General features: G+C 42.8%; 1 protein-coding gene across 1 annotated transcript in view; it reads left to right on the top strand.

The window, feature by feature from the left end:
• AVL9 (AVL9 cell migration associated) overlaps positions 1 to 27,288 on the top strand; it is a 1,171,768-nt gene that overhangs the window by 519,670 nt on the left and 624,810 nt on the right. Inside the window, exon 6 of the mRNA XM_044064846.1 lies at positions 18,059 to 18,125. Coding sequence (XP_043920781.1) covers positions 18,059 to 18,125 — 67 coding nt within the window. The remainder of the gene's footprint in view (positions 1 to 18,058; positions 18,126 to 27,288) is intronic.

The following is a 27,288-nucleotide window of genomic DNA, read 5'->3' as shown; positions in this document are numbered from 1 at the left end:
AGAATTCCTGTGGTGGGCTCAGGCCTGTCAGTCAAACAGAGGATTGCCTTTCCACAAACCTCATCCAAGCCAGATCATCACCACGGACGCCTCAGACCTAGGCTGGGGGGCGCACATGGTGGACAAGTGCATACAAGGCCTATGGACACAAGACCAGCTGAATCTACACATAAATCAAAAGGAGATGCTGGCAGTGAAACATGCAATCCAGACATTCAGACCATTTCTTCAACAAGGTCACTTGCTGATAAGGATGGACAACACCACAGTCATGTGGTACATCAACAAACAGGGAGGTACACACTCATATACTCTATGCCAGATGGCAATGGACTTGTGGAACTTGGCCCTGAACCTCAACATTCAACTCCAGGCCGAATTTGTGCCAGGAAAAGAAAATTCACTAGCAGACACCTTAAGCAGAACTACCACGGATGCTCACGAATGGATGCTGCATCCAGATATCTTCAAACTAATTACAAAGAAATGGGGACTACCAGAAATAGACCTGTTCGCATCCCCACACAACCACCAATTAAAGAAATTCTGCACAAGAACATACCACTCACTTGCTTGGAAGGTGGACTCCCTATCCTTCAGTTGGGAAAACCTGACAGCATATGCATTCCCACCTCTTCCTTTGATGTACAAAGTCCTACTGAAGATCAAAGAAGATCACCCAAGGATAATCCTGATAGCTCCAGATTGGCCGAGGCAGCATTGGTACCCGCTACTGAGGAGCATGTCTCGGACACACACATGGCCTATACCTCTATGTCCATTACTTCTAACACAGAACAACTACAAGACCCTACATCCAAACTTGAAAACACTACAGCTAGCTGCTTGGAATATTACATAAAACAAAATAACCCAGATTTATCTCAGAGGGTTAAAGACATTATCCTGGAGGCTCGCAGACCCTCCACAAGGAAGACTTATTCAGCCAAATGGAAAAGATACCTCATTTGGAGTGCAGCAAAAGGAGAAAATGTATCATTAGCAAACATAGCTAACATACTGGAATACTTAGCAGAACTTTTCCACAATAGCCTGTCTTACTCCTCCATTAAGATTCATGCATCAGCAATTTCAGCAGAATACAACATGGATCCTCCAGTCTTCTCTCATCCTCTACTCAGGCAGTTTCTGAGAGGAATTAAAAATGTAAAGCCTCCAAGGAAGCCACCTTTGCCTACATGGGACCTTAACTTTGTGCTGGAAAAGTTAACACTTCCCCCTTTCGAACCAGCAGCAACAGCAGAATTACAGTTCTTATCTTGGAAAACTGCTTTCCTGCTTGCAATCACTTCAGCAAGAAGGGTTTCTGAGTTACAGGCATTAATGGCAGTACAGCCCTTCCTTATCTTCCATCAGGATAGAGTGTCTTTGAGAACTAACCCTACTTTTATGCCAAAAGTGGTCTCAAGAGTATCATTGAACCAAGCAATTCACTTACCAACATTCTTCCCCAACCCACAGAACAGGGGGGAAAGACTACTACATATTTTGGATGTGCACAGGCAATTACGCTACTATCTGGACAGAACTAAGACCAACAGAAAAACTGACCAGCTTCTGGTAGCATATGCAACAGGAATGCAAGGAAAAGCAATTTCAAAACAGACAATCTCAAAATGGATAGGCAATTGCATTAGATTTTGCTACTCTTTTCATGGAAAGACAACTCCAGAAAATATCAGGCCTCACTCCACAAGGGCTACAGCCACCACTACAGCTTTCCTACGAGGAGTGGCTACCAAAGACATTTTAGAAGCTGCTACTTGGAGCTCCGTGCATACATTTGCTAAGCTTTATAATCTTCCTTTATACTCCAGATCCTGAGCAGGTTTTGCAACTGCTGTTTTGCAAGGGATCTTAACTACACCATCTTTATCTTAGTGCCTCCTCCCCCAGTTTGGCTATGGTATTCTACCCATATGTTAGGACTGCAGATGCATCCTTGAAGGACATAGTACAGTTTTGTACCTACCATAAATGTAGATGTCCGAGAGGTATGCATCTGCAGTCAGGATTACCCGCCCTCCTTCCCCTCTGTGGTACTCCTAGGGTATTTACCTATCTTGTAGCTAGCTGGGGGAATCTATTATGGTGTATTTGTTTGTATATATGTATATACATTTATATATATTGTTTGCTCTCTACTGTTTGGAATCATTTGCATTTATCCAAATTTAGCCTTCCTAGAGGGCACCTGGCATCTGGGGCAAGAAACACTGAGGAAAATGGCGTCGGCTGATGCCTTTATACCCAATACACAGCAGCTATGACGTCGGGTGAAGTGCGACATCAGCCGAGGCCAGACCCAGACTTTGGAATCCGGCCGACCGAAGGGCTGCCTGAGGCAGGACAACCCATATGTTAGGACTGCAGATGCATACCTCTCGGACATCTACATTTATGGTAGGTACAAAACTGTACTTTCTCCTGAATATCATTCCATGAGGGTCTTTCAAGATTCGCATAGCTGGGGACTCTGTTCCATTCATTTTGAGAGAATGAAAAGGACGACATCAGGTTTGAAAGATATGTACCATGTCACCATAACTATGCATCTGTGTTGTCCATTTCCATTCTTCCTCATCTCACCCCATCCACCCCCCTTTTGTAATCTTCTGGAATGACCTGTTGGTTTTTCTTATTGAAATTTATAGGTCCAGGTTTGAGTCCTTTTCTTTAATCTATCCTTTTCTTTAGCTTGTTAATGGGGACATTATGGCAACAGACTCTATTTGAAGTATTGAGGATGGACTTAAGGTATTTATGGGTAGAAGGAGGAGTTTGATCCAAAGTCTGAAGTATGTGGCTGACTCAGATCCAGGGATCAGATCCGTAATCGATCTATTGAGGAAGAATAAAAATGAACAACACAGATAGCTAGTTATAGTAAATATATAACTTTCGATGTTATGTTGTCCTATCTCATCTTCATTCTTACTTGGATGGGTTCGGAGCCGATCCTCAGCTCCGACTCGGCCGAATACACAGCTGGAAGTCTCAAACTTGGCTTGTGTCAGGTAGGTATCCCATGATGCAGTGGTGCAACTCTCCAGATCTCATTTGCCACTTTGAGGTTGGATGTGCTCTTCTTCACCTTGGCTAGTTTTTGTCTTTTTTCAGTTAGCTAAAAATTTTAGGATTCTTACATTTATAGTGTTTTTGTGGGATTAGATAGTTAGATGTAGAGTGTAGCTTACTTTATCTCTTTTGCTGTTGGTTGCTGTTGTTTGGCCGTCATTTTTTTCACAGGCCTTATTGTATCCCATATTTTATTGTAGTGATATGTTGTTTAGTATACTCTTGCAATTAGTTAGTCAGTTGGTCATTTAGCTCATTTAAATTAGAGAGCTAATTGCCCGTTTTAGTTAGAGCTGGTAGTATTGGTGTCTGCGTGTGTGTTCTTCCATGGTATCTAGGTTTGTTTAAGTTAGAGGTCCTAGTGCTTGCCTTTTTGTCAGAGTTAGTTAGTTTTCTAATTTATCTTTCACTTAGATGTGCAGAGTTTATTAGATTAGTGTGTGTTATAAGTCAGTGTTCTGAGTTAGTTGCCTTTGTAATCCCTTTGGGAATGTTCTTCTATCATGTTTAAAGACTCTAGGGAGAAAGAGCAAAAGCCTTAGAGTGTTAAAAAGTGTCAGAAATGTACACAGAAAATGTCAATTACAGACAGACATGTCATTTGCATATGCTGTCTAGGGGCTATTCATTTACAGGAGGATTGTACTTTCTGCTACTCCTTTAGTGCATGTATGTTACAGGAGAGGAGAAACAAATTGATTATCAAGGGACTCTTAAAGCCAACCTTTGAGGAAGCTGTGCACTTTTTCAAAGGACGACAAACCATCCAAAAGGCCATCACCTGTCTCTTTGGCTCAGTCTGAGCCTCCAGAAAAATTGTCAAAACTTTCTAAACCATCTGCCTCCTCTGCTCCACAGCCCTCGAAACCAATAAGGTCATCATTATTGACAAACCTGGTTCTTTGGCCCCAAGGTCTTCTGAGCCGGAAGATACCATGTCTCGGAGCCATTCCATTAACATTCTGCTGGTCTCCCCTACTTTGAGGTCTCCCATTTTGGAGAGATCTCGTTGTCCTCTATCCTCCAGGTCCACTAGGAGCCTATCTGATGATGACGTGGAGAGGGTGGTGCGCAGGCTCCTGAATTCGCCAGTGCTAGCAAAATTGTTCTCTGCACCGACCCACCAGGTCTCAGAGCCTCCTGAGACTCTTGCATCCACTGTTGTTCCTCCCTTCGAGCCAAGCTGGCTCCTCGGAGCTGGAGTGCCTGGTACCATTTGCTGTAAAACCATAGGTTCCGGGACCCCTTCTGGAGATAACAGAACTTAAGTCTGCTCTAACTCTCTCTGTGCCGTCTGGAGTGTCTGGGAGCAGGGGTTCTCCGGCCAGCCTTGGGGGGACTCTCGGGTCCAAACTTCTTCGGTTCTGAGTCTACCACTTGGTGGATCGGCGCAGGTGAGCTTAGCTCCCACATCGGCTTCGGAGCGGATTTCCCTGGAACTGGGGATGTCATCTATCTCCTCAGAGCTGGGGACATCCTCGGAACCTGTGGGATCTGCTTTTTAGCTGATGAGAAGTGTGCTGTCCCCCTCTACAGCTCTACATAGGGATACCGGCATTCGTACCCCCAAGGCACCGGCTACTGTCTCGGCACCACCCCATCCACAGGACAGCAGAGATCCAGAGGCTCAGAATCTCCCATTGGGTGAACCCCCTCTCTTCTGAGGCCTCCCCAGAATACCCTTCTGAGGAGCCCCCTCGGAGGAGAACTTGCAAGAGAAAGCATGTAGACTCCCCTGATGAGTCCGTCAGCTCAAATACTGACCTCGAGGAGTCAGAAGGGTCCCCCACGGTCGTCCTCTGATATCTCATTTGCAGATATCATGGAGATCCTAAAGCAGAGAGGCTGCTGGAAAGCCATCACCCCTTCTGATGAGGAGTCTGTGTACTGGAAGGACTTTGGATCTCAACCTTTAGCCTCCTGGGTGTCTCCGCCTTTCAATGAACTAATGGACTTGGTCAGTCGAAAGGTATGGGAGCCACCTGACACTATAGAAACAGTCCCACAGAAGTCAAACAAGTTTTTGTCAGCCCCTACCAGAAAAGATTTTCTCACAAAGGGTGTACCTATAGATGCTATGGTGGTGACAGCAGCCACCAAGAAGGAACTTTGAGACATCCTCATCTGTTCATCCTCCGAGCAAAGATTCGTGAATGATAGACAGGTATGGAAAGCATGTCTTTTCATCAGTGACTTTTACACTGCGATCGCTAGACTACGTCATTCACTTTACAAGGCTACAAAGAAATCTCCGGAAAGAGCTTGGAGATGCTCTACAAGATTCATTAGCTGTGGGGGTGAATGAGAAAGTCTCCTCCCAGCTATTCATCTTAAATTCTACCGTCAGCTCCTCCATGAGACTGATATCGTATGCAGCAGACGGAGTGAGCAAGGTGGTGGGTTCAGGAGTTTCCTGGAGGAGGCAGCCCTGGATGGGCTTGTGCAATTTTGCGGAGCCGTTTAAGTTTACCTTTACTAATGTCCCCTTTGATGGTACCTCACTCTTTGGTCCTAAAGTAAAAGACACACTCAGCAGATGAGAGCAGGAAGGGAAAACTCTCTCTGCCGTTGGAGTACGTTTTTCTGTACCTTCAAGACCTTACCTCTAAAGGTCAGAAGAGACGAAAATGTGGTTCAAAAGATCACAGGGAACTTTCCAAGACGCACAAGGTGAATCCTTCCCCAGGGGTAGAGGGGGGAGGTAACAATGGTAGACATCATCCTAGAGGCAGAGGGGGTCCGCAAAACCAGGGTGACCATGATTCCTTTTGCAGGCGTTCCTCTCAGAGCTCCTGAAAGGAGGCCCGCCTGCTCTACTCTGGAGGCAGTCATGGGATGTTTGTATTTGTACCCAGAAGCCTGGCAAGCTATCACAAGAGACAAGTGGGTACGAAGTATAATATCCAGAGGATATTCCTTTCCCTTTTGCCACCCTGTCCCAAAAATCAGAACAGTCCGGGATGTTCCACCCAATCTAAGGGAGCAAGCAACTATAGAAATCCGAAAGTTGCTGGACAAAAGAGTCATCCAAGAAGTCCCCACAGACTAAACAGGTTTCAGAACTTACTCAAGATTCTTTTTGGTGCCAAAAAGAATAGGGAACTGGAAACCTATATTGGATCTCAGGAAGTTAAATGAATCTGTCAAAAAGTCAAAGTTCCAAATGGTGACACTGCAGTCAGTACTTCCCTTCTTAGGGAAAGACGATTGGATGTGCTCAATAGACCTCCATGATGCGTACTACCACATAAAAATAGACAGAGCATTTAGGAGTCACTTACGCTTCCAGCTGGGAGCCAGTCATTATCAATTCCGAGCACTGCCCTTTGGTTTCACTACAGCCCCCAGAATGTTCACCAAATGCATGGCAGTAGTCACGGCTCACTTGAGGCGCCTGGGATTCCAGGTGTTTCTCTGTCTGGATGACTGGCTCCTAACTGCCACCACCAAGCATCTACTCCAGCAAGCCAGGGATGTGACTTTGGAAATTTGTACTCAGGCGTAGCAATCAACTTACAAAAATCTGCCTTGTTGCCCTGTCAACATATTACCTTCATAGGTGCAAACCTAGACACTGTTTCCATGATGGTACATCTTCCAGCTGACAGAATTTCAGCCCTCGGGCAGCAAATACTTCATGTTCTTCAAAGGACACAGAAAAGGCAAAAGTAGTTCTGAAACTCCTAGGGACAATGGCTTCAACCATAACACTAGTTCCTCTCGCCAGAATGCATATGAGAATCCTTCAATGGCTCCCGTTCTCCCAATGGTCACTTCAAGAAATTCCAATGTCCCACCTGATCAGAATAACAGAGTCATGCAAAAAGGACCTATGGTGGTGGATTCAGTCCAACCATGTTACCATCAGGAGACCCTTTACTCCACGACAACCTGTTGCTACAGTGACTACGGATGCTTACCTGATAGGGTGGGGGGACATTATCTGGGAAGGACGGTCCAAGGTATATGGCAGGAACACGAGGCCCACTTGCATATCAGAGATGAGAGCATTGCTTCTTGCGTTTCAAGCACTCCACGACTCTCTTCCACTAGGGACAATTGCTATACAATCAGACAATATGTCGGTGGTTTGGTACATAAACAAGGAGGAACCAAATCATGCCCACTTTGTCACGAGGCCCTGAGAGTTTGGCAATGGGCAATCTCTTCCCAGTGCTTTCTAGTAGCAATGCACATCCTGACGAAATCCAGCGAGATAGCCGACAAGCTCATTAGGGCAATATTGATGCCTCATGAGTGATCTCTGAACCAGAGCATAGCGGAAGAGATCTTCTGGAAATAAGGTCAGCCTTGCTGCAATCTTTTCGTGACTCCCATGAATGCCAAGTGCAGCAGCTACTTTACCCTAATTCCTCCACCAGGGGAGACACCGAGAGATGCACTTGTTCACGATTGGCCCTCGGGACTTCTTTGTCTTTCCTCCATTTCCCCTCATACCCAAAGTCATCCAGAAAGCAAAATCCTTGGGAAGCAGAATGATTCTCATTGCCCCACATTGGCCTCATCAGATTTGGTTCCCCTGCCTTTGTCCTCATCTTCAGGAGAAGCCTTGGATTCTGGACCCAGTTCCAGACCTACTGACACATATGTCAGGTGCACTTCATCCTTCTCTCCACACCCTCAGCTTGACAGCATGGCTGCTCCACTTTCCAAGTTCCCAATTTAGTCAGGCTTCAAAACGTTACTTCAGCAGTCAAACACATACTGATGTCTTCTCATAAAGTTTCTACTAGAAGACTATATACTAGCAGGTGGAAAAGATTTTCTCACTGGGCTCAAAATAGAAACATTGACCCATTTTCTGCATCTATTCAATCCATTCTAGAATTTCTGGTGGAACTCTTTCAGCAAGGTGCTGCTGCAGCAACTATTAGAGTCCAGCTGGCTGCAATTTCAAATTTCCAGATTGGTGACCATTCTCCTAATTTACTGTCACACAGGTTGTGTAAATCATTTTTAAAAGGCGCTTCCTTATTTAGACATCCTTTTAATGAACCACTTCCTCCTTGGGATGTAAATTTTGTCCCATCTCAACTTACATTGCCACCGTTCGAGGCTTCTTCATCTTGTGACCTCAAATTACTTTCCTGGAAGACCATTTTTCTAGTAGCAGTAACATTTGCCAGAAGGGTCTCAGAGTTGCCATATCTGATCGTTCACAAGGACAGGGTATCACTATGAACCAATCCAGCCTTTGTACCTAAGGTTTGCTCTCAAGCCAATATCAATCAATCCATTGAGCTTCCAATGTTCTTCATAGACTCCCTCAGTTGGATGTGCATAGACAGCTCAGATTCTGTTTGCTTAGTAATCTATCAAATTATTCATCTCCTTCTCTGAGACAAAAAAGGGTATGCCAGTTTCTAAAGTTACCCTTTCTAATTGGCTCTCAATTGTATCACTTTTATCTATACCTCCAATAATAGAGAACTGCCATTCAAAATTAGGGGTCATTCAATTAGAGCATTAGCTACGTCATTTGCTTTTCAGGCCAGAATGTTTATGGACAATATTTGTGCTGCAGCTATGTGGGCCAATCCTCATACGTTTATCACTCATTACAAAGTGGATTTGGCCTCCAGGGACAGGGCTTCTTTTGGTTCCACTGTGCTCAAAGGTGTACTCTCGTGAGCCATACTGGGAAAAGGTGCTAGGGACGCTGTCCCACCCAAGTAAGAATAAAGGCGAGATAGGACAACGTAACATAAAGAAGTTATGTACTCACCATAATGTTCCATGTTTGTTGTCCATCTCGCCATTCATTCTTATGACCCTTCCCTCATCTGAGGACTCCTAGAGAACCTGGTGGTTATCTTTCCTCCTTACAGGAGCTCCTTGACTGGGGTCTTATGGTCTTGTATATTACTCATTAGTAAGTTAGCAGCAAACAAGATCTGGAGAGTTACACCACTGCATCATGGGATACCTACCTGCCACAAGCCAAGTTTGAGACTTCCAGCTGTGTATTTGGCCGAGTTGGAGTCGAGGATCGTCTCCGAACCCACCCAAGTAAGAATGAATGACTAGATGGACAACAAACGTGGAACATTATGGTGAGTACATAACTTTTTTATTTAATTTGTTCCTCACTGTGTAATGAACAACAGTAACTCCCAGCATTTTCAGCTTCACTGGGAATTTCTCTTTGGAAAAAAAAAAGTATTGTTAGAGAATTCAGTTTGCTAAAGTCCTTAATACAGAGTTTGTGTTACTTAAGAATACCTGTTTTGACTGTTGTAAGCCTATCCTGTTTCATCCATTGATGGATTTTGTAGATTCTGTAGAGATATTGATGCTGATATGATTGACATGTTTTTGTTCTGTAGAGTGGTTTCCAGTGTTTGAAATCGTATAATCAGTATAATCAAATCTTCTGTTCTTTTTTGCAGTACAATAAGATGGTCGCAAATGTGTCTTGGGTGGTTTTGCTGACTTTCTGGTCTCTTCTGTTTTCTGGATTTGCTTGGCCTTAGTAAACTGTTGCATTTCTAACATTAGAACTTCTTTGACATATTTTAATGTTATAATTTTATAAATGTAGTTAGAAAATTCCCAAATACTTTTAAACTGAGTGAAAAATTTCCATTTGTTCATTCCTGATTATTTACAGAAAAAAAAAGACCAATGACCAAGAAAAGGAAAAACAGAGGTACCAAATCAGAGTAGTTTATTAAAACAATTCCGTTAACTCAGTTAAGAGTTTTCTTCATAAACAATGATTTATTCAGAACTGAGTGAAACACCAGAAAATAATCGTTTAAATATTAGATAACAAAAAAATCATGTGACTTGCACCAACTTCACCATAAAGAAACATCACAAAAATAATCAAACACTTTTACAGATTTTTTTGCTTTTAAAATAAGTTTAATATTTATAGCTAAATTAAGCCCTGGATATTAATTTGCCTGTAATCCAAGTTGCCATTTAACATCTGCTATTTCAGGAAAGTTCTCCAAATCACCCACTTTACAACCAAAACCAACTTGCTCTATAAGATATTAAGTAAACTTCTTAAATGCCCCCCCCCCACACCAAAGAATGTTTAAATAGGCCATTATTATTTGCATCTTTTACACTGATTGCTCATAAATGCTCCTTGATGTGGTCAGAAGGCTTTCTCTTAGTCTTGCCAATATGAAAAACAGGAGAAAGAAATGCAAGATGCCCTTTATACAGCTGTAGTGGTATTACAATTAAAGTTCCTTTCCGTAGAAATGGTGTTATAAAAATATCCAAAATATAACACTGAAGTCTCATAAACATTCACCATTTTACACATACCACAAATACCCATTTTTTTCTTTCCCAATGAATTACATTCTTTATCAATGATTATGGATATCATATGCCAATAATCCCTTTACATTTTGTCCTTTCTTCCCTACAAAAATTGGACATGGGATTGATTTTTCAATCAACTCAGGGCATCCTAAAATGACTTTCCAGTTTTCTATAAAACTATTTTGTATATTTTGACTGTCTACACTGTACATTACTGGAAAAGCTAAGGTATTTTTTTTACTATTGTTGCCATTATCTCATTTTATTATAAATGTTATTTTTTATCAAAAACTGGATACCATGCATGTCCTCTATTAATTTTGACTTCATTTTTTTTCTCTATAAATATATCAACTAACTTTACAATTTCTAGTTCAAAATGTTATCAGAAGTCAGTCTAGACAAGTATCCCTTTAATTACATTTTCCTTTAAGATGTGCACTTGAAGAATATATATATATATATATATTTTTTTTATAAACTTGGGTTTCCTATAAGTACTAGAGCAAATGTGCGTTTGCTATTGTAAGTAATACTTAAATCTAAAAAATGTACCATAACTGGATTAATTGAAAGTAAATTCTAAAAAAAAGGTCAATGTCTTTGTAAATCATCTTGAATAATTTTACCTTGTTTAAATTACACAGGTGTGCATGCAGTGTTCTGAATAGAAAATAGCATAGATGGTGAAATATTTTCATGGCTTTAGTCATTTTTCTCCTCTGTACTGGAAGGTGATGACTTTTTGTCCATTTTCTAGAGCTGTTTTTCTTTCTGTTCACCAATATATTTTTCCTTTTCCTTTTTGAATTTGTTTACTAGGAAAGTCCAACTTGGAATGCAGCCAGTTTCAGCAGAGGCTCAGGGAAAAACACTTCAGATGCATGTCTTTGTAACATGGGAGGAAAAGTACAGTTTTGTACCTACCATAAATGTAGATGTCCGAGAGGTATGCATCTGCAGTCCTAACATATGGGTTGTCCTGCCTCAGGCAGCCCTTCGGTCGGCCGGATTCCAAAGTCTGGGTCTGGCCTCGGCTGATGTCGCACTTCACCCGACGTCATAGCTGCTGTGAATTGGGTATAAAGGCATCAGCCAATGCCATTTTCCTCAGTGTTTCTTGCCCCAGATGCCAGGTGCCCTCTAGGAAGGCTAAATTTGGATAAATGCAAATGATTCCAAACAGTAGAGAGCAAACAAAAATAAACATGTATATACATATATACAAACAAATACACAATAATAGATTCCCCCAGCTAGCTACAAGATGGGCAAATACCCTAGGAGTACCACAGAGGGGAAGGAGGGTGGGTAATCCTGACTGCAGATGCATACCTCTCGGACATCTACATTTATGGTAGGTACAAAACTGTACTATGTCCTTCAAGGATGCATCTGCAGTCCTAACATATGGGTAGAATACCATAGCCAAACTGGGGGAAGGAGGCACTAAGATGATTATGGTGTAGTTAAGATCCCTTGCAAAACAGCAGTTGCAAAACCTGCTCGGGATCTGGAGTATAAAGGTAGATTATAATGCTTGGCAAATGTATGCACGGAGCTCCAAGTAGCAGCTTCTAAAATGTCTTTGGTAGCCACTCCTCGTAAGAAAGCTGTAGTAGTGGCTGTAGCCCTTGTGGAGTGAGGTCTGATGTTTTCTGGAGTTGTCTTTCCATGAAAGGAGTAACAAAATCTAATGCAATTTCCTATCCATTTTGAGATTGTCTGTTTTGAAATTGCTTTTCCTTCCATTCCTGTTGCATATGCTACCAGAAGCTGGTCAGTTTTTCTATTGTTCTTGGTTCTGTCCAGATAGTAGCGCAATTGCCTGTGCACATCCAAGGTATGTAGTAGTCTTTCCCCCCTGTTCTGTGGGTTGGGGAAGAATGTTGTTAGGTGGATTGCTTGGTTCAATGATACCCTGGAGACCACCTTTGGCATAAAAGTAGGGTTAGTTCTCAAGGACACTCTATCCTGATGGAAGATAAGGAAGGGCTGTACTGCCATTAATGCCTGTAATTCAGAAACCCTTCTTGCTGAAGTGATTGCAAGTAGGAAAGCAGTTTTCCAAGATAAGAACTGTAATTCTGCTGTTGCTGCTGGTTCGAAAGGGGGGAGTGTTAACTTTTCCAGCACAAAGTTAAGATCCCATGTAGGCAAAGGTGGCTTCCTTGGAGGTTTTACATTTTTAATTCCTCTCAGAAACTGCTTGAGTAGAGGATGAGAGAAGACTGGAGGATCCATGTTGTATTCTGCTGAAATTGCTGATGCATGAATCTTAATAGAGGAGTATGACAGGCCATTGTGGAAAAGCTCTGCTAAATATTCCAGGATGTTAGCTATGTTTGCTAATGAAACATCTTCTCCTTTTGCTGCACTCCAAATGAAGTATCTTTTCCATTTGGCTGAATAAGTCTTCCTTGTGGAGGGTCTGCGAGCCTCCAGGATAATGTCTTTAACCCTCTGAGATAAATCTGGGTTATTTTGTTTTATGTAATATTCCAAGCAGCTAGCTGTAGTGTTTTCAAGTTTGGATGTGGGATTTTGAAGTTGTTCTGTGTTAGCAGCAAAGGAACTAGAGGTAGAGGCCATGCGTGTGTCCGAGACATACTCCTCAGTAGCGGGTACCAATGCTGCCTCGGCCAGTCTGGAGCTATCAGGATGATCCTTGGGTGATCTTCTTTGATCTTCAGTAGCACTTTGTGCATCAAAGGAAGAGGTGGGAATGCATATGCTGTCAGGTTTTCCCAACTGAAGGATAGGGAGTCCACCTTCCAAGCAAGTGGGTGGTATGTCCTTGTGCAGAATTTCCTCAATTGGTGGTTGTGTGGGGATGTGAACAGGTCTATTTCTGGTAGTCCCCATTTCTTTGTAATGGATTTGAAGATGTCTGGATGCAACATCCATTCGTGGGCATCCGTGGTAGTTCTGCTTAAGGTGTCTGCTAGTATATTTTCTTTTCCTGGCACAAATATGGCCTGGAGCTGAATGTTGAGGTTCAGGGCCACATTCCACAGGTCCATTGCCATCCGGCATAGAGGATATGAGTGTGTGCCTCCCTGTTTGTTGATATACCACATGACTGTGGTGTTGTCCGTCCTTATCAGCAAATGACCCTGTTGAAGAAACGGTCTGAATGTCTGAATTGCCTGTTTCACTGCCAGCATCTCTTTTTGATTTATGTGTAGGTTCAGCTGGTCTTTTGTCCATAGGCCTTGTATACACTTGTCCACCATGTGTGCCCCCCAGCCTAGGTCTGAGGCGTCCGTGGTGATAGTCTGGCTTGGGTGAGGTTTGTGGAAAGGCAGTCCTCTGTTCAACTGACAGGCCTGAGCCCACCACAGGAATTCTTGCTTCAGGCATGGAATTATTGGAATCTGGGCTTCTAGACTGTGTTTGTGTTGAGACCATATATTCCTTAGGTACCATTGCAACTTCCTTATATGCAGCCTGGCATGTGGAATCAATATTATGCAGGATGCCATGTAACCCAGGGCTTGCAGGGCTTTCCTTGCTGTAAGCTGGTTCTTTGTTGTTAATGTCATGAAATAGAGTGGTAGTTGCTTTTGCTTTTCTGCTGTGAGAAATGCCATCTGATTTGAAGTGTCCAGTTCTGCACCCAAGAATGTTATCCTTTGGGATGGTACCAGTCTTGACTTTTTCATGTTGACTGTGTATCCCAGGGCTTGCAGTAGTTGTATAACCTTTTCCAAATCTTCTGTCAATTTGGTCTTGTTGTCCGCTTGTATTAGGCAGTCGTCCAGGTATGGATAAATCTGAATTCCCTGAAGCCTGCAATGAGCAATTACTGATGCCAGGCATTTCGTGAATACTCTGGGCGCAGTAGATAAGCCAAAGGGCAATGCTGAGAATTGATAATGCTCTGATCCTGCAAGAAATCTGAGGTATCTTCTGCAATCTGGTCGTATAGGGACGTGCAGGTATGCCTCCTTGAGATCTAGAGTCACCAGCCAAGACTCCTTGCCCAGCATGGGAAGAAGTTGCTGTAGGGTCAGCATTTTGAATTTTGGAACAATGAGGTATGTGTTCAGAGCGGACAGGTCGAGAATAGGCCTCCATTGATTTTCTTTACTTGGTACCAGGAAAAGTCTGGAGTAAAATCCTTGTCCTTGTTCCATAGGCGGTACCTTTTCTATAGCTCTCATCCTTAGTAAGTGGTTGATTTGTCCTAGACCGTTTGTTTTTTGGTTTGGAGGTAGGTTTGGCATTCCTCTCTTTTTTGGTAGAGTGTGGAAGTGAAACCTGTAGACTTTGTCTATTGTCTGTAAAATCCATTTGTCTCCTGTAATGTAATGCCAGCTTATGGAAAATAAGGCTAGCTTTCCGCCTAAGGGTGCTACCAGTTGTTCCCTGGTAGGCGGTATCAGAGTCAAGTCATTGTGTCTGTCCTGTGGAAGTGGTAGTAGCTGGATCTGTGGCAGTACTTCTCTGGTTGTTAGGCTGCCACTGTCGTCCCTTATAGGCACCTCTGGATTGACCTCTGCCTCTTGGGCGCCTATTTCTGCCTCTCTGTGCTCTGGAGGTGTCTGGAAAGGACCAATTCTTCGAAGGCCAATCTCTACTAAACCTCGGAGGCTGGACCTGTAAGAAATCCTTGACTGTTTGGATAGATTTTGCTTTTTCTTCCACCTTCTTTAGCACTTGCTGTGCAGGGGAGCCAAACAAACTTTGTTTCTCCATGGGAGCATCTAGGAGCTTTGACTTTACATGGTCTGGTAAGGATTGCTCTTTTAACCATGCATGCCTTCTGATCACTGTTCCAGTCATAGCTGATCTAAAGGAAGCCTCCAGTGCATCATAGACCTGCTGAGTGTTATGTACCAAATCCTGAAGGGATTTACGGTCTATAGGTTCAGGAGAGGACAGTTTTTTATTTAGCTGGTCTAACAAAAATTCCTGATACTGAATCATGTGGAATTGACAGTTTAAGGCCCTAGCCGAAAGAGTAGCAGAAGTATAAACTTTTTTACCCCATCTCTCTAATGCTCTAGATTCTCTTTCAGAGGGGAGGGGTTTTTTGGCAGAGGCAGCTGCTACAGCTTTGGGGCCCTGTGAAATGGTTTCAGGATCTGCAATAGGAGCCTTATACAAGTGATAGTGAGTGTCCGGGACCCTATAATATCTGTCGGGCTTAGCAGGGGCCGGGGGAAGAGAGTCAGGGGCAGTACAGGCATCATTAAATGCATCATCCACAACTGTAAGTACTGGAGGGATGGCTAAAGGCCTATGCTGTGGTAAATGTAAAAAGGTCCTTAGCCTTTTCCTTGAATCTGAAAAATCCTGGCCCTGCCATTGAAATTGCTCTCTCATAGCATGTAAGGTTTCCCCAAAAGAAAATTCCTCAGGAGGAGAGGCAGAAGGAATGGAATCTTCTGCATCAGAATCCTCATATGGAGAATAGGGGCCTTCTGGAGGATTTGAGTTTTCTGAATCATCCGAGGAATAGTCTGTAGAAACTGGATCCGGGGGCTCTGCTCTAGGCCTCTTCTCTGGAGGGGGTTGAGAGGCCCTGTCTGGGTGAGGTTGGGATCCCCTGATCAAAGAAATGAGATCCTCAGCCAGGCTGAGCATTTGGGAACTAGAGGTAGGCCTGTGTGAGGGGGTTTTAGCAGGCAAGGCCTTAGAAGTTTTAGCTGCTTTAGCCCTAGAGAAAGCCTTGATAGACATAGATGCACGTGGCCTAGCAGCTCCACGTGCAGGAGTAGATATGTCTAAAGGAATAGTATCTGATAAATCCTGGGTGCCTGCTGCAGCCGGAGAAATTTCAGTAGCAGATTCAGCCAAGCTGTGTGAGGCCTCGGCTGTCGGAGGTATGCTTTCGGCCGAAGGAAGAACCGAGGACTCTGTTTCAGCTGAAACCAAGACACTCGCGGTTGGCTTAACCGTGGTTTCAGCCGAAACCGCGGACCGCGAGTGTCGGTCCTTTTCCTTACGCTTTTTAGTTAAATGTGAAGTCGGAGTCTCCGGCATTTTGTAAGCAAAAGCGGGACCAAAAAACTCCTCTGCAAACTCCGACCGACGTCTAAGTGTCCGTCGGTTGAAGGAAGCACAGGCTAGACAAGCTGATACGTCGTGGTCTGGGCCTAAGCAAGGAAGGCAGTAAGAGTGGAAATCCTTATGAGGTATTTGTTTCCCACAAGTTAAACAATTATTTACTTTTTCTGACATCGGCTGAGGCAAGAAAGAGTCCCCAACGGGGTACTTGGCTTTTTAGAAGTCTTCGGTAGTAGAAATCTCTGGATCTGACCGACCGGCACTTGCGAACAGCTTCTGCTTCGGGCACCGCGCGGCAAGAAAGACTGAGGAAAATGGCGTCGGCTGATGCCTTTATACCCAATTCACAGCAGCTATGACGTCGGGTGAAGTGCGACATCAGCCGAGGCCAGACCCAGACTTTGGAATCCGGCCGACCGAAGGGCTGCCTGAGGCAGGACAACCCATATGTTAGGACTGCAGATGCATCCTTGAAGGACATCTGGAATACCCAGAGAAAACCCACACAAACACAGGGAGGACATGTAGGCTTTGCACAGTAGGCACTCTGAGAATCAAACCGGAGAACCTCTTGCTGTGAGACAACAACACTACCTCTGCACCACTGCGCCGTCCAATTTTTACATTCTGGAAAATAGTAAATACTAATTAAGAAATAAGTTGTCTAAGCTTGCTGTTTTTTCTGCATAACTGATGAAGTACATCATTGAGCCAGTGACTGTTGAACAGAGTAGAGTAACATTTTAGTTAGGTAGATAATTTGGTCTTTCATGGCTAGGTAAAGCATTTTCATTGGCTAAGCATTGCTTGACAGTTAAGTAAATTACAGCACTATCCATTCTCCTTGTAGCATTTTAAACTGTGAATAAACCAACATACAACAATATATGGTGAATTGATTAGCCATATTATAAGTTTTGTAACATTTGGTTAAAAAAATAAACCACAACAGTTTTATGTTGCATAAACTGAAGTGTAGTTGTCTTGTTTCTTTTCCACATTATTGTTTAACTAACTTCTTTGTGTCTATAACTTTTTAAGGCTTGTTTGTTCTGTTTTTCTTTGGGTTTGTCCCAGCCATTGTCCCTCTTCCTCAGTGCTTTAATTTTATTCTCACTGAGGTATTTCCTTTCATCTTACATAGAGCACAGAGGACAATGAAAATGAGAATTGAATGACATAAAACTGACCTTGGAGCAGAGACTGGCATGATGCTTTAGTGTTGATTTACTTCACTCTATGAAATATTCCTTTTTCTTTGTATAATGTATTGCTTAGTGAAAAAATTCACTTTGCCCTATACAAAGATCTCCATGGAATTAATACCTTGCACCAATCTTTAATAGACTTGCAGTCAGTATTGTAAGAAGCCATTATATTCTGGCCGCCTTGGAATATTGTACTGTGTACTAGGTTTTAGACTATGGGCATCATCTTAGAATTTCTCCAGAAATTTCCACAGTATTGTATTTGACCTATGGAAGATGACTGGATTGGCATTTTAAATGCATATTATCTTTGCACCCCTCCCCATTACCAAAACACTATAACTGTTGATGCTGGGAGAAATTGTAAATCCAAATCTGATGTACTATGTAGATTAGAAAATAAAATGACTTCTAATTTGGTTTTTTTGCAGGAGTTATATGAACACATGAATAGTTCTTTACGGAATGCAGCTTTGGATGGATCACAAGTGTACCTTGGTAAGTCAGTTTATTGTGTTTACTCCTTTGTCAGAGGAATGTTGTGCTTAGTGAAGTTTTTAATGTCTTTATATTATAAATTAATATGCTCAAATCTGTTCATATTCACAATATAAGTCAACAATGGGCCCATCTCTGCATGAATACATGTTATTATTTAAGTGTAAATGCACCTTCATGTAAGTGTGTACATCCACATGTGTGTGATTCTGGTGTATTTTTTTGAATCTGTTACTTGAATAATGGAAAATGCTTCTGTATACATGTTTCTGTTTTCTCTTATTAATGTCGAGAGTACACACTTTTATATAATTGAATGTTTTTTTCTTTTGTGACTCTGCCTCTGATTTGCCCCTCAATTCCATTATATTACCAGCTGTAGTAACTACAGAGGGATTAACTTGATCAGTCACAGTATGAAGTTATGGGAAAGAGTAGTGGACGCTAGGTTAAGAAGGGAGGTGATGATTAGTGATCAACAGTATGGTTTCATGCCAGGAAAGAGCACTACAGATGCGATGTTTGTTCTGAGAGTGTTGATGAAGAAGTACAGAAAAGGTCAGAAGGAGTTGCATTGTGTTTTTGTGGACTTAGAGAAAGAGAAAACATATGACAGGGTGGCTAGAGGGAAGTTGTGGTATTGTATGAGGAAGTCGGGAGTGTCAGAGAAGTATGTAAGAGTGGTACAGGATATGTACAAGGGTAGCATGACAGAGGACAGATCTGCGGTGGGAGTGATGGATGCGTTTAAGGTGGAGGTGGGATTACATCAAGGGACAGCCCTGAGCCCTTTCTTATTTGCAATGGTGATGGACAGGTTGACAGACGAGATCAGACAGGAGTCTCCGTGGACTATGATGTTTGCAGATGACATTGTGATCTGTAGTGAGAGTAGGGAACAGGTGGAGGAGACCCTGGAGAGGTGGAGATATGCTCTAGAGAGAAGAGGAATGAAGGTCAGCAGGACTAAGACAGAATATATGTGTGTGAATGAGAGGAAGGATAGAGGAATGGTGAGGATGCAGGGAGTAGAGGTGGTGAAGGTTGATGAGTTTAAATATTTGCGATCAACAGATGTTCATCGTGTTTCACTGTTGCAGTCATTACACTTGGGTTATCCTGCTGACAGGCTACCCGCAGTCGGCCTGAATTCAAGTCCTGGTCCGGCGTCGGTTGCTGTTGCCTCTTCCCTGACGTCAGTGTGCCAGGGGTATAAAAGATGCAGCCGACGCCATTTTCTTCAATCTTTCTTGCCGCGCGGTGCCCGAAGCAAAAGCAGTTCGCAAGTGCCGGTCGGCCGACTCCTGAGATTTTCCTAATTGAATTTCAGATCCGAAGTCTTCAATAAAGCTAAGTACCCCATTTGGGAAGCTTTTTTCTTGCTCTAGACTGATGTCAGAAAAAGTTAACAATTGTATTTTTTGTGGGAAGCAAATACCTCATAAGGATTTTCATTCTTACTGCATTCCTTGCCTAGGCCCTGATCACGATGTTGCTAGTTGTCGGTTTTGTGCTAGATTTAACCAACGCACTATAAAGCGTCGGTACAATTTTGCTTTTCATTACTTTGGCCGAAGGTTTAACTATATAATGCCTTCGGAACAACCGATAACCGGAATTCATAAAAAGAGCAAAGATAAAGAAAAGGACAAGCATCCAAGGTCCAAAACCGACGAAGCCTCTTCTAGGCCAGTCGCCGGTTCGCCGGTGCTCAGTGAGGCGCTTTCGCAGCCCCTGACTTCCGCTACCTCAGAGCCACAGGCAGCCTCCTACTCCTACGTGGAGACAACTAGGCCTCTGGATACTCAAGGTATTGGCCCTTCGGAAATCTATCCCTCAGATGGGTCCGGAGCCGCTGAGCAGGCATCAGCTTCTGAGGGTGTTTTCAGACCTACACAACTTTATATAAAGCCTACTTCAGCATCCAAGACAAAGTCTAAAGCAGTTTTAAAGACAAGGAAACAAGTACAGCATTCTCCAGGACAGACTTCTATACCTAAGAAACAGATGCTGAAAATGACCGAAGATCTAATTACTTTGATCAGGGGTTCTCATCCCCCTCCTGAAAAGAGGCCTAGGCAAGATACCGAATATGATTCCTCTGATTCCTCTTCAGAACAGGGATATTCTATTCCTCCCTATGAGGATTCTGATGCTGAAGATTCTATTCCTTCAGCTTCTCCTCCTGAGGATTACTCATTTGGGGAAACCCTGCATACCATGAGGGAGCATTTCCACTGGGAGAGCCAGGATTATTCAGATTCTAAGAAAAGGCTTAGAGACTTTCTGTTACTGCCTCAGCACAGACCCCTTGCAATTCCTCCTGTTCTAGACATAGTAGATGATATTTTCAGAGTTCGGCCTGTCTCCAAACTCTTTACCTCCTGCACCTGTTAAGCCGGACAGATACTACAGGGTTCCAGATTCCCATAAATTTCTATATAAAAACCCTGCTGCTGACCCAGAAATTATCTCACAGGGTCCCAAAAGGGTCAAGGCTGCTTTTGCTAATATCCCTGTCCCCTCAGATAGAGATTCTAGGGCTCTGGACAGATGGGGGAAAAGTCTACACTTCTGCTGCCTTGGCTGTAAGGGCTTTAAATTGTCAGTTTCATATGCTCAAATATCAGCAATACTTAATGTCTTTGTTAAAACAAAAAATGTTGACAAATTCTGAATGTTCTGAGAACAAAGAATTGCAGGGTTTATTGCATGCAGCTGAACAAGTGGGAAAACATACTTTGCAATGTGGTTATGATTCACTGGAGGCCTCGTGCTGGGCCGCAGTTACAGGTTCTGTTATTAGAAGGCATGCTTGGTTAAAGGAACAGAATCTGCCTGATCATTTTAAAGCAAAATTATTGGATGCTCCATTACAAAATGATACTTTGTTTGGTGTTAAGGCAGTAGAGATGTTGAAGAAAATGGAGGATAAAGCTAAATCTATGCAGACAGTAAAGGATTTCTTACAGGTACAGCCACCCAGGTTTAGCAGGAACTGGCCTTCTAAGAATTGGTCCTTTCCAATGGCAGACAGACCACAAAGAGGCAGATTCAGATGCCCTAGAGGCAGGCAACAGCCCCAGGGCTCATACAGGCCCAGACAATGGGGTGCTTCTACCTCCAAAAGCGGAGAAGACAAGTCACAGCCTTATAGGAAACAGTCCCAATGACTTTCCTCTGCCAAGGCCAAGCACTAATCTTTTGGCAGCTCCCTTAGGGGGAAAGCTAGCACTTTTTTCACAAAATTGGCACAGGATCACCCAGGACAAATGGGTCTTAAATATAGTCTCCCAGGGCTACAGGTTCCACTTTCACACCCTTCTAAAGGCAAAAGGTATGCCAGACCCTGCCACACAATCAATGGGCAGAGGCACAAAGACAAGTTTCATCTCTCATGGACATGAGGGCTATTCAGCCAGTGCCACAACAAGAGCAGGGACAAGGATTTTACTCAAGACTTTTCTTAGTACCAAGAAAGGACAAAACCTGGAGACCAATTCTGGACCTGTCTATTCTAGACACTTTTCTGGACGTTCCAAAATTCAAAATGTTGACTGGGCAAGAAGGCTTGGCTTGTAACTTTGGACCTCAAAGAGGCATACCTGCATGTCCCAATCAGACAATCTTGCAGTAGATACCTCAGATTCATTAGCTGGCTCTATGCACTACCAATTCTCTGCACTGCCCTTTGGCTTATCTACTGCGCCCAGGGTCTTCACAAAATGCCTGGCACCAGTAATTGCATTTTGCAGACAAAGAGGAATTCAAATATTTCCCTACTTGGACTGCCTTATTCAAGCAGAGACCAAAGACATTCTACTAAAGCATCTGGCGTTTGTAAAAAGATTGCTAATTTGCCTAGGGTACACAGTAAACGAAAAGAAATCAAAACTAGTATCCCCTCAAGAGATAATATTCCTAGGTGCAAGCTTAAATACAGCTGCCCAGATGGCTTATCTCATGCCAGACAAAGGCAACTGACTTCTTACTTTGAAAACATGGCAACAAAGACCCAGTTATCTGCAAGAAAAAATCTGCAGTCTCTGGGCTACATGGCATCCTGCATTCTACTAATTCCATATGCAAGACTGCATATGAGGAAACTACAATGGTATCTAAAAAGTGTTTGGATTCAACATTGCCACAGCCTGGAAACATTAATTACTCTCATTCCCTGCCTGCAACAGGAGTTTCAATGGTGGGCACTGGCCTCTCACCACAACAAAGGGACAGCCATTCGCTTTACCCACAGCCAGGCAGACATTAACAACAGATGCATCAGATTATGCCTGGGGGCACAAATGACAGGAAAATGTATTCAGAGCACATGGACCACAAGCCAAATGCATCTTCATATCAATCAAAAAGAGATGTTAGCTGTACAGAATGCACTGACAGCCTTCAAGGACCTACTTCATCCAGAACACCTGCTGATAAAGATGGACAATACTACAGTCATGTGGTACATAAACAAGCAAGGAGGCACACATTCCTACCCCCTCTGCAGACAAGCCATGACTTTTGTGGGACACAGCATTGACTTATCAACTACACCTGCAAGCACAATTCCTGCCAGGAAGGACAAATACCTTGGCAGACGAACTAAGCAGAAACCTCATGGATCCTCACGAGTAGAAACTAGATCCACAAATCTTCAGAATGATAACAGGGAAATGGGGATGCCCAGACATAGATCTATTTGCCTCCCCTCACAACTGCCAGCTACAAAGATTCTGCACTCGGACTTATCACGAACACGCATGGAAAGTGGACTCCCTTTCATTCAGCTGGAAAGCCCTCTCAGTATATGCCTTCCTCCTCTGCCTCTCCTCCCCAAGGCACTCCTAAAGGTCATACAAGAAAAGCCAAAAATTATCCTGATTGCCCCAGACTGGCCACGCCAGCACTGGTACCCAATCCTAAAGAGCTTGTCTCAAGGCCCAGCCTGGACATTACCTCAAATTCCTCATTTGCTGACCCAACAAAACAATCAGATCCTACACAGCCAACTCAGAACCCTAAGTCTGGCTGCATGGCAGATAATGTAACCATTCAGAACACACCTCTCTCTAAAGCAGTTATGGATGTTATTTTGGAGGCCAGGAGGCCCATCACCAGAAAATCTTATGCAGAAAAATGGAAGAAATTCTGTGCTTGGCACAAGGAATTGACACACTTGCTCCAAATATTCCTCAGATTTTACAATACCTAACTGAGATGCTGGACAAAGGCCTATCCTTCTCATCAGTTAAGATCCATGCCTCTGCCATTTCAGCTCATTACAATACGGACCCACCTATTTTCTCTCATCCACTGCTAAGACAGTATCTCAGAGGGGCCAAAAACATAAGACCTCCAAGGAGAGCCCCAATACCTGCATGGGACCTCAATTTTGTCTTGGAAAAACTCACACTGCCTCCTTTTGAGCCAGCCAATACAGCTGAGATAAAATACTTATCATGGAAAACAGCTCTTCTCCTAGCAATAACTTCAGCAAGAAGAGTCTCAGAATTACAGGCACTAATGGCTGGGGAACCTTTTATTATTTTCCATCTGGACAGGGTTTCTCTAAGGACAAACCCAACATTTATGCCTTGGGTAGTGTCCAGTGTGGCCCTTAACCAAACCATACATTTGCCTACCTTTTATCCAAATCTGCAGAATAAGGGGTAGAGACTTCTGCATTCTTTGGACATACACAGACAGCTACGCTTTTACTTGGACAAGGCTAAAGCTGTCAGAAAGACTGAGCAACTCTTAGTGGCATATGCTGCAGGATCGCAAAGGAAAGCTATTTCAAAGCAGACTATTTCAAAATGGATAGGCCACTGCATTCGTTTCTGCTATTCACAACATGGCAAATCAGTGCCTAAGGGCATTAGGCCACATTCTACCAGAGCAGCAGCCACTTCAGCAGCCTTCCTGAGAGGAGTACCAACCAAGGACATTTTGGAGGCGGCAACCTGGAATTCAGTGCACACTTTCACAAAACACTACCACTTACCTCTTTACTCTAAATCCAGAGCAGGCTTTGCCACTGCAGTTCTGCAGGGCCTCATAGCCACTCCTAATTCTATTTTGGACCAGCCACCCAACCTCAGCTTTGGGATTCAACCCAAGTGTAATGACTGCAACAGTGAAACACGATGAACATAGTACAGTTGTGTACCTACCATATATGTAGATGTTCAAGTGTATTCACTGTTGCAGTCCAGGTTACCCTCCTACCATCCCCCCTTTCATTGCTAGGACTTATCTGTACTTGTCTATTCTATACAACCTATGTGGTGTATTTGCTTGTAGATGAAGTTTATGTGCATGCTTTTTTATGATCAGAATTTTTTAGCCTACCCTTTTGGGGGCACCTGACATCTGGGGCAAGAAATAATGAAGAAAATGGCGTCTGCTGCATCTTTTATACCCCTGGCGCACTGACGTCAGGGAGGAGGCGACAGCAACCGACGCCGGACCAGTGGAATTCAGGCCGACTTCGGGTAGCCTGCCAGCAGGATAACTGAAGTGTAATGACTGCAACAGTGAATACACTCGAACATCTACATTTATGGTAGGTACACAACTATACTTTCAGAGTGATGGTGAGTGTAGAAGAGAGGTGAAGAACAGAGTACAGGCAGGATGCAATGGGTGGAGAGAAGTGTCAGGAATGATTTGTGACAGAGTACCAGTAAGAGTGAAAGGGAAGGTCTACAAGAGGGTAGTGAGACCAGCTATGTTATATGGGTTGGAGATAGTGGCATTGACAAAAAGGCAGGAGTCAGAGCTGGACGTGGCAGAGTTAAAGATGTTAAGATTTGCACTGGGTGTGACGAGGGTGGACAGGATTAGGAATAAGTATGTTAGAGGGTCAGCCCAGGTTGGAAGGTTTGGAGATAAAGCCAGAGAGGCAAGATTACTTTGGTTTGGACGTGCTGAGGAGGGATGCAGTGTATATTGGGAAAAAGATGCTAAGGATGAAGCTGCCAGGTAACAGGAAAAGAGGAAGGCCTAAGATAAGGTTTATGGATGTGGTGAGAGAGGACATGCAGGTGGTTGGTGTGGCAGAGCAAGATGCAGAGGACAGGAAGAAATGGAAACAGATGATCTGCTGTGGCGACCCCTAACAGGAGCAGCCAAATGAAGAAAGGACCTAGCTTTAAATTTTTGCCTGTCACATTTTTAGGTGTGATCTTTCACACTTAGTATTTAGTGCTTTGGGAAGTATCTGTATACTATGTGAACTTTCAAGTTTGATGTTGTTTAGAGTTTCTCTTTGTCTTCTCTGCTAAGGTTAGTGTTTCCTGCTTATTTATTTTAGCTATTTTTTCTTAATGTGATGATTGTTTGGACAAATCTTATTTAGCATCACACTGTGAGGTTTTCATTAGTACCCTGGGTGAAAATTCTTTACCACAGGATAGGCACCTAGTCTAATGCAATTTACAGATTACTCTCATAAGTTTTAAAATATATCTTGTGAGTAATTTTGCTTAAAGGAATCCCACATTCCCTGTAAATGTGATATTTGCTGTGAGTTTACTTCTGTATTCTTAATCTACCATAACAAAGGTTGCAGCTTTATTTATTAAAAAAATACTTTAGAGCTTCAGTCCATTGGTTCCTGGCTCTTGAATGAACCCTCTTGCTTGAAACTGACTTTTTTATTCTCCATTTGAAAGCCTTCTATAATTATTGCTTAGTTACTTGGTTAAAAGGCAAAAATCAGTAGACCTTTCATTTCCAGTAGTAGTTCGAAGGAGGAGTTCCAACTGAGAATCGAGTCAAAATTTTGTTTCCCCCAAGTCAGAGGCAAATGAGCAGAATCCCCTATTATTATTATTAATGTAACCAGAAAACAGCACTTGTGTGGGTGTGGCCAAGATGATGAGGAAAAAAACAGCATTTTTGTAGCTAAAAGGAAATGAGTTATCTGTAAAGACAGATTAGTTAGAAAGCAAAATGTATACTTTTAGAGAGTAATATAAAAAACAAATTGCAGTGCTGAGTGAATCTCTTAAACAACAATCTTCACAATTCTCAAGTATAGAAGAGGCAATGTCTGATTTTGATGGAAGATTACTTAAAAGTTAGAATAGCACTGAATTTCTTCTGAAACAAATCAACTTATTCCATGAAAAAATAGGAGACTTGGATAACAGATTTAGAAGGAATAACATCAGGATTTACGGGATTCCTGAAAAAGAAGAGGGAGACAGTATGATTCAGTTCCTTAATACCTGGCTGCCTAAAACTTTGAACCTCTATGAAGCTTTTTACTTAAAGGGCACATAGATCACTTTTCAACTCATCTTTAAAAAATACCCACCTTCAACAAGGTCTGTGATTATAAGATTTTTCTCAAGTCAGTATTAGGATTTAGTCTTAAAAGCTGCAATGACTAAGTGTCCAGTTAAGATTAAAGAAAATGCTATAAGATTTGACAATGACTATCCAAAATTAGTGATGTCAGAGAGAAAAGCATGTGTACCACTTGTTAGAAGCTTAAAGAAAAACAATGTTATATTGCAAGTCTTTTTTCCAGCTAAAATAAGGATTCATGTTACAGAAGGAAAGACGATTTTTAACACCTTGGAAGATGCAGTGGACTTTTTATAGAAAAATAAAATCCAAGAAAAAGCAGAAGAAATGGACTGGAATCTGTCAACTTCTTTGAAGAGAAATGCAGCAAGAGTTGGTTGGTTAATGTTGTGTCTTTCGACTTTTCCCGGTTAGGGGTCGCCACAGCGGAACTCCGGTCCGCTAATGATTGGCAGTAGATTTTTATGTGCCGAGCTGCCTGCCCTGACGCACAGCCTTCAACGAAGGTACGCCCATTCACGTATTTGTCCACACAGAAGATGCTCTAACTGAGAATCGAACAGGACAACGTCTTACTGTGAGGCGACAACGAAATCAAAACAGTAAAAAACTGAAGGACAAATGAAAATCAATGTATTTCATGGTTATGAATTCTTAATTTAAAGAAGTGCTTGAATACTTATGGACAGGTGCTGAAAATTACATTTTACAAGGTAAATCATTTATTTATTTAGTTCCCTACTTTAAATGTTTACCAATTCCCTTTTTAAAATGTTCAAGTTTTATTCTTTTAGTTATATATGAAATTAAAGCCACTTATTTTCATTTAGACTTTAAAAGGTTA

The sequence above is a fragment of the Protopterus annectens genome, chromosome 3.part0 (genome assembly GCF_019279795.1).
Source record: "Protopterus annectens isolate FY-2018-M chromosome 3.part0, PAN1.0, whole genome shotgun sequence".
Taxonomy (NCBI): Eukaryota; Metazoa; Chordata; order Ceratodontiformes; family Protopteridae; genus Protopterus; species Protopterus annectens.
Note: the sequence above shows the minus strand (reverse complement) of the source record. Positions and strands in the feature narration are given on the sequence as shown.